At 49.1% G+C, this 18099-nt stretch overlaps 1 protein-coding gene across 1 annotated transcript in view; it reads right to left on the reverse strand.

The window, feature by feature from the left end:
• Positions 1-3906, reverse strand: part of DBX1 (developing brain homeobox 1) — a 5305-nt gene extending 1399 nt beyond the window's left edge. The window contains exons 1-3 of the mRNA XM_040638695.1: positions 3540-3906; positions 2814-2915; positions 668-870 (exon numbers count right to left, since the gene is read on the reverse strand). Coding sequence (XP_040494629.1) covers positions 668-870; positions 2814-2915; positions 3540-3906 — 672 coding nt within the window. The remainder of the gene's footprint in view (positions 1-667; positions 871-2813; positions 2916-3539) is intronic.
• Between the last annotated feature and the right edge of the window lie 14193 nt (positions 3907-18099).

An 18099-nucleotide genomic window follows, 5' to 3' on the forward strand; every position in this document is an offset into this window, starting at 1 on the left:
GGTGGCGGGGGCTGCCCGGGCCCTCGTCTTCCTCCTCGTCGTCCCCCGGGCCCTTCTGGCCCACGTCGCTAAGGTCCGGGTGCGGATTGAGTTTGGTGGGAAGGGTCTGCTCTCGGCAGCCCCCGCTAGACAGGAGCTCGCGCTCCTTGGAGTTCCGCCACTTCATGCGTCGGTTCTGGAACCAGATTTTCACCTGGGGCGCCGGGGGAGAGAAAGTGGGGGACAAGCAGAGGTTAGCGCAGGCCCTTCCCACCAAGCCCCTGGGAGAGGGGCGCCGGCGGGACCACAGCGGAGGGTAGGAGGCTCTGTCGTTCTCCCTCTCCTTGCCCTCTGCCCACGCCCTGATGTGGGTTCAGATGGCTCAAGGCACTCAGCCTATCCTCACCCCCTCCTCGGTTCCTCGCTCCTCTAGCCCCATCCTCTGACCTCTGACCCGGACGGCCGCGGGGGGTGGGGGCGCTGAGCCCCGGAGCTCAGGACTGGGAGAGAAGCGGGCTGTCCCGAGGAGCCTCAAGGAAGCTGGGCGGTGCACGCATTCCCTCTCTAGACCTTACTTTGCCCATCCGTACAATGGGACCTAACCGGTTTCAGAGAACCCTCCCAATTGTATGATGCGTGCGGGAAGGGTGAAGCGTGGGGGCTGGGGCTGTGGGGAGACCGCCCTCACTTGTGAGTCTTTCAAGCCCAACTTGGCCGCCAGCTTCTTGCGGTCGGGCTTGCTGATGTACTTCTGCTTCTGGAACATCTTCTCCAGCGCCTTGCGCTGCACGTCGGAGAACACGGCTCGACGCAACATGCCCCGGCGAGGCTTGCCGCGGGCCGCAAGCGGCCAGGAGAAGGTCCCCGGGATGGGCACGACGCTCGAGGACGCTGCGGAGGGGTAGGGGGTGAGGGGTTGCGAGTGAGTGGGCGGCGTCCCGCAGGGGCAGTAGCTTCTGCCCCTCTCTAGTGGCCTCCCTCGGTTTTTCTCTCTGATCCCTTCATCTTTTTAAAGCTCCCCCTTTTTTCCTCTTGGAGAATAGGGCAGGAACCTACAAACCTGCGAGAGTGAAAGGCGCTTTCCGCCCAAATAACTTTCCCTTTCAACCAAGCAAACCCGGATTAGGTAAAACCACGGAAACACAGAAAACAGCCCCCACAATAGCCTGTTTCGTTTTTCCATTCAACGGTCTCAGGGGAACAGTCTCAAGGGAACAAACCTTCGTATATCAGCTAAAATAGCAACGGAAAAACATAAATTACAAAAATAAAAATAAAATATACAGTTGAGGCCACTGGGTTTCCCCCTGAAGCTTTTATCACCTTGGTGGCTTTTGCATTCTTTAGATGAAAATGAGGTGCTTTACTGATTTGACAGAAGAAAATCCGCTTTGGATTTTTTTTTGAAAAATCCAATCAGCATTCATCTTTTTCATATTAATCTTTCCTCCCCTCCCCCACAAAACGTAAAGAATTTGGCCCGAATACATGAAAAGTGGCAGCTAATTAGCACATTGACCGCTCCCCAATGGGTATTGGCATGATAAAAAGGGGGAGAGTTTTGCTTTAAGGGAGGGAAAAAAAAAACCCAAAAAGAAACAGAGACTCTAATGAAGCGTGAATGGTAATTGTGTAGTAATGAACTAACAGAAAAAGACTGAGGACAAGCAGCGAAAGCCATATATTACTGGGACAAAAGAGATTTACACTTTCAAACTAAACACAACTGCAGGCCAAGACCATTGGGAGAATACTGATGGCAGAGGCTTCTCTTCCCGGAATCATTTTCATTAAATGGACATGAAAAGCTATTTATAAAGCTCGGGTGGTTTTTGTTAGAGCATTGAGATGAGGGAGAAAGGGAGCAAATTCCATTATCAGCAGCAGCATGAATGGTGGTGGGGGGCTGTTGGTGAATTCTCTCTCCCCCTTTTAAAAATCAATTGCTTGTTTCTTTCGCTGATATTTGGGAGTGTTGCCGTGGTTTTACCCATCCCCCACCGTCCATGCCCAGTCTCTCTCCTCTTTATAGGCTCTCCTCTGTCTCCTGAGTCTTGACCGGTTGCAGAGTTTTTGAGCTCTAGTTTGAGTCACCACTGGGATTGCAGGACGAAAACCTCCTGTAAACTGTGTAAGGTGTTTCACCTTTAAACTGGGACCCAATTACGGGCTTCCCTCACACTTCTTATTTTACAAGCTCGAGATCTTTAAAAAATAAGGCGGTGGGGGAAGGGTCTGAGAAGAGGTTGGGAAATCAGGTTGGAAATAGAAGGTTGGGTTTGTGGGAGGATCTAGTCCCCCTCCCCCTGGGCGACCCCAGGCATCCCACACAAGAGGGCACCCCATGTGGTCTTGTGAAAAGCCCGAAGCCCTGAATGAGTCTTAAAGAGAAATTAGCCCCGGCTGGTAGGTGTCTCTCGGCGGCGTGGAGGGGCGAGGGCCGATCTGTGTGTGGCTGCCCGGAGGAGCTGACCAATTGGTCATGGTGCTGAAACCTTTGTGGGGAATCGTGGCCAAGTGCACTGACTCTGTGGGAAAACGGCGGCGTGAAGGGATGCCAACAGCTCCTCGCCGGGAAGGGAACCGCCTCAAATTGGGACCATGACAATTCCTGCTAATTTGTAGAGCAGGGAATTGGTGCAAAGTGTCAAGCAGTCACTGCTTGTGCTAAATAGGGCATCAAATTGGCGCGACGGATTCGTGAATGTTGTACGCCTTGCAACCTCTGAACCAGAGCATAACCCCGAGGGGTGGACGGAGAAATATGGCTTCAGAGCAGGGAGAGACGGGCTGGGGCTGGGGCGCCGCCCCCCAGGAAGGGGGACGAGACCTACCTGGGAAATAAGAAGATCTGATGAAAGGCTGGAAGGAGCCTTCAAAGTAGGGAAAGGCGAAGGTCTTGGGAGGAACGCTCTGGAGCAAGGCGGGGGATGTTTCTGGCAGAGAATAAAGGAGGAAGGAAAAGGAGGGAGACAGAAAGGGAATTTGATTAGGTACTTGATTATTGTACAGAACATTGAATACATGATATGATTAACCCTTCAGCTTCAAAGGCGTCTTCCTCAGTGATTTGACAGAGTAAAAGAAATCTTTTCCTAACATTGTGCCATCTGTGGATATCCTTCCACCTCCACCCCTTCCGCCCGCCTCCAAGAATCGGTCCCCTGTCCCCAATCTCATCCTGGGCATTAGCGACATAGGTAGTATTGGGGCGGGGTAGAAAAGAATTGCAGGTCCATAATACTAGCTAAACCAGTAAATATATTGTCTTGGGTTTTAAAAACTGGCTTCCAGAAGTTCGAGGGCAGAAACACTGACGCCTAGGGGCGTGTGCTCTCTCCAACTGCAGGTGCTCAAGTTCATTATGAGGGTGGGGCGAACCTGGAGCTTTTCTTCCCGGGAATTGGCTGGACCTAAGTCTCACATTGCGCGACGTGAGGCTTCGGGGATCTTGCGTAAGTGCGTGCGCGGATGTGTTAGTGGGTGTCCGCTGCATACAGGAAACCGAAGCCAGAAGGACTCGCACCTGGACCGGCCCTCAGCGTTTTGCGCTTACTTACCGGTTCTGGGAGCAGAGGAGAGGATGGCGTTCACCCCAAACTTCAGAAACGTGGACTCACTGGCAGGGGAGGCGGCCGTCTGAGGTGAACCGTCCGGTCGGCTGCCCGGACCCGGGGAGCCCAGGTCTGAGGTCCCGGTGTCTGTGAGAGTCGCGGGGGCCCCCTGCCTAGGGGGCGACATGCTGGCCGTGGGTAAGCTGCGGGGCAGGTAAGCGGGTGGCCGGCTGATGCGGATCAGATCCTCCACCAGGAAGCTCGAGTGGCCAGAAAATGCCGACTGCAGAGACTGGGGCAGCGTTAAGGTGGGCGTGGGGCGCAGGAGGCTGGGGTACCCGGCGGGGGGTGCGAGGAGGCCGGGGAACATCATGTTAGCCGCGGGCGGGCGGAATAACCCTTCTTCCAGTGGCCGGAGGGTAAATGCCTCGCTTCCCGCCCCTCCCGCCCCCGTAGTGCCCTCTCTCTTGGGCAAACGTCTCCAAGTAACGATCCCACTTGGGCGTCTGCGAGTACTCCGTGGTCCTCCCGTCGAGGTGATGGTTTTATAGTGGCCCGCCCGTTAAAGCGCTTTGAAAAGTGACAGCTCTGACAATGAAGTTCAACAAAGTTCTCCACTCGAGCTTCATTCGCTAGCGGCTCTGGGCGCTCTGATTGGCGCAGGGGTGCAATTTATGATTGGATTAGTCTTCATAAGCATGGCCCGCACAATGGGCCGGCAACAAAGGCTGGCTCGCATCAATTCTGCATATCGACCGCCTCTTTGCAATACAGTGCGCCCCCAAAGCTCTCGCCGGGAGTTTTTGTTCCGAAGCAACACCCGGGCTAATTAAATGCCTATTTAGAAGTTTCAGATGACATCTTGCCTCATAGAAAAGGAATTATTTAAAGAACGCACTAAATTTATTTGCAGCTCCCCTGCTGAGCCTGGAAAATAAATCAATAAATATTCATAGAAATTCATCTCCAGGCAATCAGTAAAATAACCCTCCCCCTTGTGGGGTGGGCAATGGAAAATTTCAAGTCAGTGAACATGAAAATATACTCCCTTCTTCGTCTCTAGCCCTACAGGCTACTCCAGCTGAGGCATAAAGCAGATGTGAGGGGTGGGTAAAATCAGTGTTTGTGGGGTGCCATTCTAACAACACAGGGAGATTGGAATTAATGCTTTGGGTTATTGGGTGTGGGTCCATAGGATGGAGGGGGAGGTGTTGGCTTATTTCGTGTAGGGAAACTAATGGAGTTTGAGAGAGTTGGTAGATACCTGAATGATAAAATGTGTCTCCTTCTGCAAACTCCCAGCAACTTGGAAAACGATTTTCAGCGACATTTCTCTAGAAGTGTCACTAAGGAGCACTCCACAGCTTGCTGGCCTGGGAGAGGATCAGAGAGCAGCAAAGCATCAAGGCTAGGCGGCGGTATTCCACTTGAACGGGGCTTACTACTACCAGAAGCAGCCTCAAGCCAGGTGACTTGAACGCTGGAACAGTACGCTTGCTGGCCCCTTTCCAACCTCAAGGAGCTTTCTGCAGTTTCATTTGTAACTTACCGCCTGGACTTTTAAAACCATAGCAGCTAAGGCTGAGGGTTCTACCCATTGCAGGGCGCTTAACTTGGCCAAAGTTTTGAAGCCTCTTAATTAACTGCAGTGTACAAGCGTGTGAAAACAGCGCGAAGAAGGCCATTCCCAAGAATGCTGGCCCACAGTCAGGAGAGTCTATGCTTAATCTGGGGCCTCAAACTAGAATCTTCCTGGAGCTAGTCCTTCGCTTTACCCTGGGTTGGGGCTGGGGTGGTGCTGAACCTCAATTCCCCAGTTTCTCTGTTCGGCGAGATAACAGATGTGTTAAATGTCCCATTCATTTCTTTGGTGTGGCTGAACCTCCCCAAAGAGAAGTGTGCAGCCCCGCCAGGCCGCCCTGATCCTATTAACCATGAACTAACTGTCACCTTCAGCTGGTTTTCCTTTTTGCTTTTTAACACAAAGCTTTCTCAAAAATCTTATTAACCAGCTTTATTTCTCTCGATGGTTTTGTTCAGGGCGTTTTGTGTTGATGATCTCCATGTCGCTGCTTTAACCATTCAATAAAAGTGCATCTGCTATTTATATCACATTAAACCAGAAACGGAGCCCGCTAAAGCTCTCCCTTGATTCAAATTAAAAAGTTATTTAGGGCCGGGCTCTGGAGCCGAATTATAATGCCCGAAGATGACGCAAGTATGGAGTTTCTGAGCCCTAGACACTTATGGAGGCGTACTGGGCGGCAGGCGGCAGAAAACCTCTATGGAAAGGAACAACTTTTAAATAAGTGGCTATTTGAATATGCGAAATGAATTCCTCGGGTTAATTGGAGTCCCCGGAAACGGTCGAGGGACATCTGTGACGAACTTCAAAAATTTCTCTTTTTTAGGTTTTGCAATAAAATAGGGGAGCAAAGTCTAAACTGTTTGAACACCTGGACTTTAAGCTTACCACAGACAAAGTTTTCCATCGCTATCAATTCCCCACTACCCTTGTCCCCAACTGCTTTCTGGAAGCTGGAAGACCGGCTCTGGTTTTTGCATTCTCTCCCTCCAACTCTTCTCAGGTCCAATTCTCCTCTTCCTCCTCCTTCCCTCTCCCCAACCTTCCTCCTCTGACTCCCTCCTTCTCTCCCTCCTTCTTTCTCTTCCCCCCTCCTGGAGCAGTAGCCAGTTCCCAAGGTAGAGGAAAGCGATGACTACAGGTGTTGGATTACCCATCAGTGAAGCGCTTGCCCAGTCTTACCTAGGGTCGGAATAGCGCCTCCGTTTGCAGGGCTTTTCTGGGGGGGAGGGGAGGAGCACTAAGAACGCAAAATTAGTCCGGAGCCCTCCTAGCGCCATCCTCTTCCCTAGGCCTCTTCTCGTAGGGCATTTCTCTCGGTGTAGTTTTTAGTTATTTTCCTGCCCACTGACACGCTCCATGCGCCCCCACCATTACTACCGCGCGCGCGCACACACACACACACACACACACACATCCCGGTCATTCTGCCTTACTATAGACTAACTGCTGCTAACTTCTCTGCTTTTAAAAAGGGGCCCTGACATTTTTGGAAGCAACCCCTTGCTGCGACCCACGTGGACCCTGCCTCCAGCGGTCTGTCTGCCGCGCCCCCTGAAGCATTCCTAAGGCGCAAAGAGGAAAAGTGAGGGCGGGGGCGAGGGCTGGCCGCCCTTGAAAAGGCAGAATAAATCCTAAGGAAGCAAGAAATCGGACGAAAGGATCTTACTTTAAGTGATCTCCTTGAACGCGTCTTTTCAAACCCCGCGATAGCCTAAGGGGCTGCACGGCGCGGCGGCTGCGGCTAAGACCTGTGACTAATGCCGTTTGACCTGAGCCCATGGGGTTTTGTGCGTCCTGCCATTCATGGTAATGTCGTTATCTTCAAGTGTATTTCAAAGAAGTCACTCACGTCCTCTCTCCCAGAGCTGGGTTGTCTATTTCTCTTTCAAGGGAAAAACCGCGAGTGGAAAAGTGAGACCCGGAGGCCCTGGCTGACGTTTAAGGTCCTTGCCTGCGCCAAAGGCTCTACTGCTCGCTGGGGGAGCCCACAGCTGGGATGGCCCGGACTCCTGGGGCCTACGAGGCCAAAGCGGCCGGAGCGTCCCTTGGGACCATAGGCTGGGCTCTGGGAACCCGCTCTGGGGTTTTTTTTCCTCCCCGCCAGTGGGGAGCGGGCGGGTCCCAGCCCCACGCACCGCGCTCTCCCAGTCGTGAGGCCCTCCCCAGCGGGGAGCACCCCCGTAAGCGCAGGCTGCGAGGAGGGAGGCGGAGGACCTGAGATGTGGAATGGGGCGTAAGATTCCCGGCCTCCCAAAATGTTAACGAGCGTTAAGTTCGGGAAGGTTGGGACCCCAAGGTGGCACTTTGCAAGGGTTTGAACACCCAGGCCGCGGCGCTCTGGGCAGGAGCTGCCAACACTTGGAAGTCGCCTTGCAAGTTTGGCAGGACGCAGGGCGGTGGCTAAGCGAAGGAGCGCGCGCTGCCTGGCTTCTCCGGTCCTGGGGAAAAAGAGTGAGCTGACCGTCTAGGCAAAGGAGGAGGGCGACGAGGTTTGGGCTGAAAGAGCCTTCTAGTCGCCCCAGCCCTCCAGGCAAACCGCTCTATTAAGACACCTCTAAGGGGTTCACCTTCAGAATAGGCCACAAGGAACTACCGGCCTCCCCAGCCCTTTCTAGCATCTCCCCCCACCCCTCATTCCTTTCACACTCACCCCCCCTTTTTCCTTGAAAATCCTTCTATTGTGCCAATCAAGCAGATGGTTTGCAGGAAATATAGCTTGGCCTCACTGACCGAAACTAATTTTAACTAGCTTTCCAAGCCTGAAACGTTTGTTTTGCTCTTACAAAATAGCCCCCAAAACAGCTGGCAAGGGTGAATTAAACCCATTAAAGACACATTTATAAGAAATTATATTCACATAGATTGCCCGAACCCCCTTGTGCAGCCTAAGAGGGGAGATGAGCGCATTTAAATGAAAATGTCGCCGAACGCTCCCCTCCTTAACGTAGCCTGAAAGTCTCAAAACATTTTACTAAATAGATTAACTTCACTATTGTCTTGCATCACATTTATCAGCTTCATTAAGTGAATGGCTGAACAAATATATTACGCATGCATGAAAAGCTCTTTTTTGAGGAGCCTCATTGTATCCTCAGCCCTGACAGGTGGTTAACTGTGTGTTGTGTTTTTTTGTGGGTTTTTTGTGTTTTCTTTTTCTTCTTCTTCTTTTTTAACCCGAAGAAAGAGGATCTCTGTAGAGCAGCTCGACGCGCAGTGCCCGCCTGGCGGGAGTTTACTTCAACTCGGGGTTGGACGCTGCGGCCCAGCGATATTAACACGGTGAGGCGTCAGTACAGGCGATCTCAGCCCATTCAAAATAATCAAAATTAAATTTAGATGAGCCAGGCCTTGAGTACTTTTTCTCTCCATCACCAACCCCCTCTTTGTCTGGGAAATCAATTTTGTATTGTTTCTTTTCAAAGCTAATGTTTGCCTCTCTCTGGCCTTAAAAATAAATTGCCTTCGTTTTTCCTTGCTTGACCAGCTCTCCTCAGACTGCGGGGTTAAATATCCTTTTAACTCACGTTTGGATCCATTTCACTTTACTGAGTGTCTTTAGACACAGTCCTGGTCTCCTGGGTCTCGCTGTCCCTGTGTGTAAAACGAGGGATTGCCCTAGCGAGTTCTCCATACGCCCTTTCAGATTTGACCTACAAAAGTTTAAAAAACGCTCAGCCTTTGGCGCCCCACCGCGGGCCCCATCCGCTCCCAGCGTCCGGCCCCATCAGGCCACTGGAAAGACCGCATCTCAGGTGCCAAGGGCGCGCCCCGAGTGCAGGGAAGGAACGCCCGGTGCCAGGCAGGCTTCGGGGCAGAGCGGCCAGTCCCGGAGCACTGCGCCGGCGCGGTTTCTGCGCCCCAGGTCTCGTGATCCACTAGGTGCTGAGGGTAAAGCCCTGGGGCCGCCAGGCCTGTGTGTCTCGCCCGGTAGCCCGCCCAGCATCGCCGCCTGAGCACGAGCCCTTCGGTACTGGTTCCGCCACTAGGTGTGGCCCGCCGCCAGGTGTAGAACAGGTGATCCTCCCCGACACGCTACCCCGGTCCTGGGAGGCGCCTTTCGGCCGCTGTAATTACCCGTTGCGGCCCCACGAGGAACGCCTTCCTCACTGCCCCGCCGCCTCCCCACCATCCCGCCCCAGCCCCCCACCACACCCACGCCCTTCCCCTCGCCTCAAGCTGGAGCTACGGATCTCCTGTCCCAGAGCCTTTCTGGGTGAAGAGGCTTGGATGAAGGTGAAGTTGGCTGCTGGATGGGAAAGGGTACAGGACCTTTCTCTGGGCCTGAAAGAGCCGCTTTTGTCGAGGGCGGGAGGGAGAAGAGAGTATGAAATCTATTCCGCCTTCTTTCCAGTCCCCAAGGACTCCAGGACGGGGAGCAGACGCCTGAGAGCGAGGCTGGTTTTGTGTTGGGGTGGAGCTGGCCCCTGGAGTGCGGGGGGAATTGGCGGTCTGGTGAGTTGGGGGACAGACCCTGGAGCAAGGATCTCGCCCACCCCCCACCGCCACGCACACACTCCAGAAACAGGGGACTCCGGAGAAGACTGGTTTAGTTTACTTTGAGTGGGTGTCAGAAGTCGGTGTTGCGAGGTTTCTATCAATCTTCAAGCTACCTCTGGGGCTTGTTGTCTTGATATTAAACCCCATCTTGTCCAACATTTAAGAGCCTGCAAGGGAATAAAGATGTCTGCCTGTGCACTGCGACCCCTTGGCAGAATCTCAGAAACAGAATCTTTCTTCACCTTCTGCTTTTTCTTTCTCTTTATATTTAAAAAAACCAGATGGCGTGTTTTAAAACATAGAAGGAAGAGGAGTCACTTGTAGATTTAGGGACAGGTGGTTGGAGGGGGTAGAGAGGGAAATATCCTTGTTTCTAAACATCTCAAACTCTTCAGCATATTTGCTCTGTTTGAAATGTAGAGATTGCTCTTTTGGGACAAAGAAGTATTTTCCTTTTTTTTTTTTTTAAGATTTTATTTATTTATTCAACAGAGATAGAGACAGCCAGTGAGAGAGGGAACACAAGCAGGGGGAGAGGGAGAGGAAGAAGCAGGCTCATGGCGGAAGAGCCTGATGTGGGGCTCGATCCGACAACGACGGGATCACGCCCTGAGCTGAAGGCAGACGCTTAACCGCTGTGCCACCCAGGCGCCCCAAGAAGTATTTTTCAAATCCAGATGCCAATGGGAGGATTAGAGGTCAGACTACTAGTTCTTTATAATGTGCCGAAAATTAGTTTTTAGAAATATTTTTCTTCTAACAGGTAGGGAGTCTTGTTGGCCAGAGAAGAATCCTATTGGATAGGGAGGCAGTTTTGAATCCTGAGTCAGTCTTTGAGAGGAAAGTGTTCTGAAGTGTGTGGGCCTCTATGTTGCTGGAGGTTTGTGGGCCCAACGGGGAGGCGATAAAGACTTTTATCTGCTCTGTGACTCTGCTTAGTGTAGAGGGAGGAGAGGGAGGCATAGGAGAATGTGACATCCCTCTTACGTTGAGAGGGGGTGGGGAAACAGCCTTATCTTAGGGTATTACCTATGTTGCACAAAGGCCTTAGGTCAGCTGCCATCTGTGAGAATTAAACCCAAACATTCCCTTGCCTGCCTGACCCTCATCCACTATCAACCTTCCTCTCTAACTGAAGAGAAAGAGATTGTCACTCAACAGAAATGCCTTCCATTTCCTTCCTGCCAACCTACTCTCCATTCTATTCACATTCCCACGGAGTTCAGGCCTTTCCTGCCTCCCTGGCCACAGTGTGAGTTATTTATTATCTATTTGCCCTTCTTTCAAATAGCGCTCATTTTGGGGTCACCTGGCTGGCTCCGTCAGTAGAGCATGTGACTCTGGATCTCAGGGTCGTGAGTTTAAATCCCACATTGGTCATAGAGTTTACTTTAAAAGAACAAAACAAAACATCAAATAGTGCTCATTGTCAAAAGCGCCCTCTCTTGGCCGGATGTCCATCACTAACAACTCCTGACATATTTCCTCTGACTTTTGTGAGGCCTGAGGTAAGATGGAAGGGGAAGCCTGCGGCACACCCTACTTCACTTCCCAGGCTGACTCCACCCTGCATCGTGAATGGTCCTGCCTTCAAGAGTGTGGACACCTCATGCACGTGTCCAAGATCTCTGCACATTCTTGCATGCCAAACAGCAGCCCCTGAGCTGTGCCTCGGGCTTAAGGATGAGCGAGCTAGGGGCACGGTTGACTATTGGAAAGGGAGACCTAGGAAGAGGCTTGTGTAGTCAGGGATCACAGGCTTGGTTCCATTGGAGGAAAGAGTTCCAGGGCCTAAAAGGAAGTGTGCAGGCTCTTGGTGAGCATGTCCCCTCAGCCACATGGACACAGGTGGAGCTGGAGGAGAGACAGACTGGGGCCCTCTTTAAAGTTCAGAGTCCAGGCCGCTTTCCTGTCTGTCCAGGTCTAAGCGTGATACTTGTTTCCCAATCAAACGTTTTGAACACTATGTCTGCCCTTGGGTTCTCTTATTCTCGCCACCTTCCATGACTTTTCTCAACCTGGTGCCATCACATTCCACTGAAATGGCTTTTGTCCGTGTCACTGATGTCTTCCCTGTGGGCAGAGCCAATGAACGTATTTTACTTGGCCTCCCTGCAGCATTTGTCCCTGCACTGCTCCTCCTTCTTGGCCTCACGGTTTTCTTTTTCCTTCTCAGACTGCTTGTCGCTGTCTTTATGAACTCTCTTTTCTCCATTTATCCCTGAGCCTGCAATGTTCTTCTGGATTCTGACTTGGGCTTTTCTCCTAGTTACTGAAATTATAACTTATTATTTATTCTATCCCTGTTGAGCTCCTTGCTCTTCCCCAGGTGTGCTCTGCTCTCTCCAACCCCAGTGCCTTTGTGCACACTACTCCTTCTGTACTCTGCCTGGCTAACTTCTGCTACTTGGAAAAGATTTGGCTTAAGACTTCCCTCCTCTGTGACCTTTCTCTGCCATGGCCTCTGAGGTCTGCACCCCTTAGATATTTTCCTGTAGCACCTAATACCCCGTTTAATCATTGCATTTATTACCTTGTTTTTAGAGTTGCCAGATCAAATACTGAATGCACAGTTACATTTGAATTTCAAACAAATAAATATTATTTTTTATGTAAGTATGTCTCAAGTATTTTGTGAGGTATACCTATACTTAAAAAGCTATTTATTGTTTATCAGAAATTTAAATTTAACAGGATATTCTGCATTTCTGTTTGCTAAATCTGGCAACTGTACCTATTGGAATGATTTACATGTGTGTCGCTCCTGTGGACCATAGACGCATTGAGGGTGGGCACTGTATCCTTTGACTCTGTGTCCTAGTGCCCGCCATGTGGCATGCATGCAGAGAATATGTACAGAGAGCTGGATCCTTCAAATTCTGGGAGCATTCTCCTATCTCACCTAAGAGGACTTATCCTGCTCTAAAGTTCGGTGTATTTTATTCACTAATCTCTCTTCTAACCTCTTCTAAAGTCTTATCATTCACACCTCTTCATTTTATACTATTTGGTTCTCTGGACGATAGACTGGAAAGCTCCAGATTTTGTGAAAAGACTGCTTAATCTTCATTTGTATCCCCTGGGCCAGTCCTCTTTGCTGATTTAGGTGATGGCTTCAGTTGGTATTGTTGGCCATTAGTGGATGTACCCAGTGAATATGCTTGGTTGACTAAATATGTCTAGTAGAGAGCCGATTCCATAGCCAGAAACCACGCGCAGGGGAACACATATGTACTAACTGCTGGTCTCACTGCATTAGGTGGAATAAATGCTTGATTTTTATAGTGTAATTAATGAATGCACTGGCAGATCCTTACCCAGCCTTCACTTAAGTTCTTAAACAGACTATGTGTATAAATATGTATCTTGATGAACTCACCACTAAGAGAAATTGTGTGACCCAGAAAGCAAAAAGTTGCTACTCTGATAGCTGGTGTTTGCCAAAAAAAAGGTTTTCCAGCTCACCTTTAGGTCCTCAGCTGACATGAGTCAGAAACCCAGCATAGGGTATGGGGTATCAGAATTGGTTAATAATGGCGAAAAGGAAGGTAAAGAACATGGGAAGCTCAGAGAAAATGCAGAGATGTCCATCTGATTATCAGAAAAAGAGTCAGAATATAGAGCTAGAGCCGTACTGTCCAATTCAGTAACCAGTAGCCACATGGGACTATTCAAATAGAAATTAGTTAAATAAATAAAATTTAAATAATTTAAATAAAAACTTAAATATATATAACATTTAAGGTACAGTTCCCCAGTCACATTAGCCACAATTCCAATGCTCAATAGCCACATGTGACTAGCGGCTACCATATTGGATGGCACCCATATCGAACACTTCCATCATTGCAGACATTCTTTGGATGGCATGGACTAAAGTTCCTGCATATGGGAAACTGATGCCAAGAAGCTGAGGCTGTTGGCCTGGAGGAATGGAGACGACAGGGATATGACTGCCATATTCAAGGATTTGAAGAGCTGCCAAGAGAAAGGAACTAAGTAGCCAGTTCTGTGTTACTAAAAGGAACCAGAGAGGGAGGATGCATACTTTACAGCAACTAGAGGTTTTAATATATAAATCATATCTTATCACCCCATCCTCTCCTTCACTCGACAAACATTTACTGAGATTCCACTATGTACCAGCAGGTGCGATTCAAGGTCTGGGAATATCGGAGTGAACCAGACAGACAGTGCCTGTGCTGTCCTGGATCTTCCCATTCCGCTTAGGATGAAGTAGGGATGGGTCCCTCCCAGCCCCTCTCCCCTCTGCTCCTCACCACAGGTTTGCCTCCCCATTCTCTTTCTTATCAGGGTACCTTTGCATTTATTTTTCTCTCTGCTTGATTCATTTGTTTAACTCCTGCTCATCTTTCAGGCTGCAGTTTAAATACTCTCTCATCACTCGGTTTTGATTACCTATCATTTTTCTTCTTGGCATTCTACAGACAGAGAGAGTGAGAGAGCATCCGTTACCACTTTACTAGCTTGGGTCTGGTTACCCAACCTTTCTGTTCCTTAGTCTTTTCAACTGCCTCATCTAAAATGGATATAATAGCACTTACCCTAAAAGACTGAAAAATGTTTATGGCTTAGAACAGTAAATGGCCAGGGGCGCCTGGGTGGCTCAGTCGTTAGGTGTCTGCCTTTGGCTCAGGGCGTGATCCTGGCGTTATGGGATCGAGCCCCACATCAGGCTCCTTTGCTGGGAGCCTGCTTCTTCCTCTCCCACTCCCCCTGCTTGTGTTCCCTGTCTCTCTGGCTGTCTCTCTCTCTGTCAAATAAATAAATAAAATCTTAAAAAAAAAAAAAAGAACAGTAACTGGCCAGCACTTATAAACATAAGAAACTTGGTGCCCTTTCTTCTCAGGAAACTATCCTAATCCTATGCCTGATTTTCTTTGAAATGTCAGTGAAGGACATTTAACAGAACATCAGTGACCACAGCACAATGAGAATGATAATCATTGTTTGCTTTTTTGAGAACTTATTACATGCCTAGTACTGTATTCAGGATTTTCCATGCATTTTTAAAAATAATCTTCAAAACAGACTATGAGATGGATCCTATTATTGTCCTCATTGATCTACAGAAACAGACACAGAAACTTAGAGAAATTTAATCCGGTAACTGCTGGCTCTGTACTGTGTCAGCCTGGCTTGGCAAAACTCCTTGTTTCAGAATTCCCTTTCCCACAGGGTCGCAGTTAGGAGGGGCCATGACATGGTCTTGAGAGCTCTGGAGGGTGGAAGGAGGGCAGTTGCCCTCTCGTAGCCCACCAGCGGGCTCACCTCCCTGGGGCGAGGCAGCAGCGGAGCAAGCAGGGGCCGCAGCTGCCCAGCTTGTGTGACTCCCGAGCCAGGGCTACGGGTTTGCTTCCCTGGAGAAGGACACTGGCTTTTGCAGGCCCGTCTGCAGCCACAGGGTCAGATGCAGCAGGGACTGACGTGGATTCCAGTCTGTTCTTGTGGGGTTCCAGCTTGTGTTTGTGGATTCCAGCCTGCTCTGGACACATATCTGATATATATGGTATATTGCTTATTGGTTCTGTCTCTCTGATTAAATCCTGTTGCACAGTTAATGCCAGAGCTGAGGCTTGGAACTCAGTCTGACCCAAGCACCTATGTTCATAACCCCTCTTCTGTACAGACTCAGAACCAACCTCTGAAGAAAGCTTTGGGATTTTGCAGGTTGACAAAACTACTCCGTGGTTGAAATTCTAGTTCTGGAGCCCTCTTGTTCTGCTTTGAAGTACTGTGGGGATTGAGAATTCGTTATACTCATAATACTCATAGGCCAAACTGACAATCAGGGCATTTAGCAACTGATAAAATTTACCTTAGTTTGTAAAAATCAAAAGTTCTACTACGACTAGGAATAATGATATGAGTATATATCGAGCATTTACCAAATTTCAGATACTGTTCTGAGTGCTTCTGTATCAGGTCATTTGATCTTCACAATAATATTAAGAAAAAGAAGCAATATTTCAAACACCTACTTTATTCATAAAAGTAGATACTAGACTTTTTGAAATGAGCTTTGTGTGGGCAAGGGACCCAGCGCTAGGGGAGCTCTTATTGCCTGCTCTGAGGCAGATCTGTATGAAGCCCAGGTTTATGTTGGCTCCATTTCGGAGAGCATATATCTAATGTGCTTACCACGTACATGTCAGCTGGGATACTTCTGGCTGCATTAGCAAAACACCCATTCAAAAATAGAGGAAACGATGAACAGAAGTTCTTCTTTCACAAAACGAGAATTCCGGAAGCACAACAGGACCAGAGTTCATTAATTCATTGTCTTGTTGATATCATCAAGAATCAAGGTTTTGGGGGGCGCCTGGTGGCTCGGTCGGTAAGCATCTGGCTTCAGCTCAGGTCATGATCCCATGATGCTGAGATCAAGCCCCTGCATCCGGCTTCCTGCTCCACGGGGAATCTGCTTCTCCCTCTCCCTCTGCCCCTCGCCCCATTCCTATGTGCTCTCTCACTCTCACTCTTTCTCTCTCTCAAAATAAATAAATAAAATCTTTTTAAAAACTCAAGGTTCTTTCTGTCTCTCTGTTCTGCTATCCTTAATATGTTGATTTGTCCTCTGTGGCTGGCTCTGTCCTGGTCTCTGATGGCTGCCCCAACTCTTGACATCACACGCCAATGACAACATTCAGCAGAAGGAGAGTCAGTTTATTGTCTTCTCTCTCCTTTTATCAGCAGGGAAAAATATCTTCTCCAGAAGCCTGCCTGGAAGACGTCTACTCCTGTCTCATTGGTAAGAATAGTGCCAGTTGTTCATGCCTAAGCCAGTCATTGGTAAGGAAAATGGAATTGCCATTTGTAATCAAGTAGATCAGGGTCACTTTCCTGGGGATTACGTAGGTATTGGGTTTCTGATCAAAGAAGATCCCTATTAGCAAAGGTAAGGGACTGTGACTTTAGATATGCAACGAACAGTGTCTATTACTACATGGTGAAGCATAGTGCATGAAATGTGCCTTACCCAAAATTAGACTCGTGGCTGAGTCCTAGTAGCTGCTCTTTACTACTGTTTGACTCCTAATTTTTTAAAGGATTTATTTATTTATTTGAGGAGAGAGAGAGAACACAGAGGGGAAGGGCAGAGGGAGAGGGAAAGAGTCTCAGGCAGACTCTGTGCTGTGTGGAGCCCAGCAGGGTGCTCGATCTCACAACCCTGGGATCATGACCTGAGCCAAAATCAAGAGTCAGATGTTTAACTGACTGAGCCACCCAAGCGCCCCTGTTTTATAAAAATTTTTAATGATTATTGCAGGTACTGCTAGTGCTTACCAGTACCCATTTGTCTCCTCATTATGGACATACAGACAGCATTTCATGGATTTCCTCATAGTTAGAGGGAGCCATAGACTTAGTTCTGGGCAATGGAATGTGGACGGAAGTAATGTGCATGACTCCCAGGCTTGGCATACATAATCTGTCATACACAATCCTGTTTCTCTTTCCTTCCATTGAGACACTGAGGTCCCATGTTGGAGTGGTAGAGGTATAGCGCATAATGAATGCAGATCCCTGAGTCACGGCTTGGAGGTAAGCCACCTGCCTTGTACTGGACTGTGACATAGACGAGAAGTAAGCTTTTATCCTATCTTGACTAATGTACTCACCAAAATCATCTCCCTCATACCTTGTATTTTGAGCATATGGGTTGCAGATATGATGTGCATGTCTTATGCTGCCAAGATGGTTATCCTAATATGCATGAAATCCCATGCCTATTAAAAATAAAATCCTTTTCATGTTAGCCTTACTTAAGCACTTTCAGTGATGGGGAACACAGTATTTCCAGCAAGAGATGATCTCTAGTTAGTAAGAGATAACGTATGGATTATAGATGGCAAATAGACTTCAGTTCATATGCCAAATCTCACTGATGGTAGTTGCATCTAACGTACTATGTAGAGGGGCCCGGGTGGCTCAGTTGGTTAAGTGTCCGACTCTTGATTTTGGCTCAGGTCACAATCTCAGGGTCATGAGACCAAACCTTGCATCAGGCTCTGCCCTGAGCTTGGAGCCTGCCCCTCCCCCTTCTAAAAAATATGTAGAGAAGGATTCTAAGACCAACTCTGGGTTGTGTGGGAAATGTTCTGCTATTAATCCACAATGCCTCCAGGACTCTGGGTGCAGGCGTTTGACTCATGCTTCCATACAGCATTTGTAGTCTGAGAGCTATCAGCAGTGGGGAGAAAGCTCGGAGGAAGTAAAGGATGCAGGGGATTGGATCTTGGGGTACATTTCTGGGGATGATAATATGGTTTCAACAATAAATTTTAGAGCTGTGCTAGGGCTTCATAGATGTAGTATTTCCTTGTCTGCTCATAACAAGTCCATTTTACAGACCAAGAAGCTCGAGACTCACAAAGTACAAAGTAGCCTGCAGGGCACCAGGGAGTTAGTGTAGCGGCAGGCAGAGCGGACTCAACCTTCCTGTCCCTACTTCGTAGC

Source organism: Ursus maritimus, unplaced genomic scaffold (assembly GCF_017311325.1).
Source record: "Ursus maritimus isolate PB19 unplaced genomic scaffold, ASM1731132v1 scaffold_23, whole genome shotgun sequence".
NCBI lineage: Eukaryota > Metazoa > Chordata > Mammalia > Carnivora > Ursidae > Ursus > Ursus maritimus.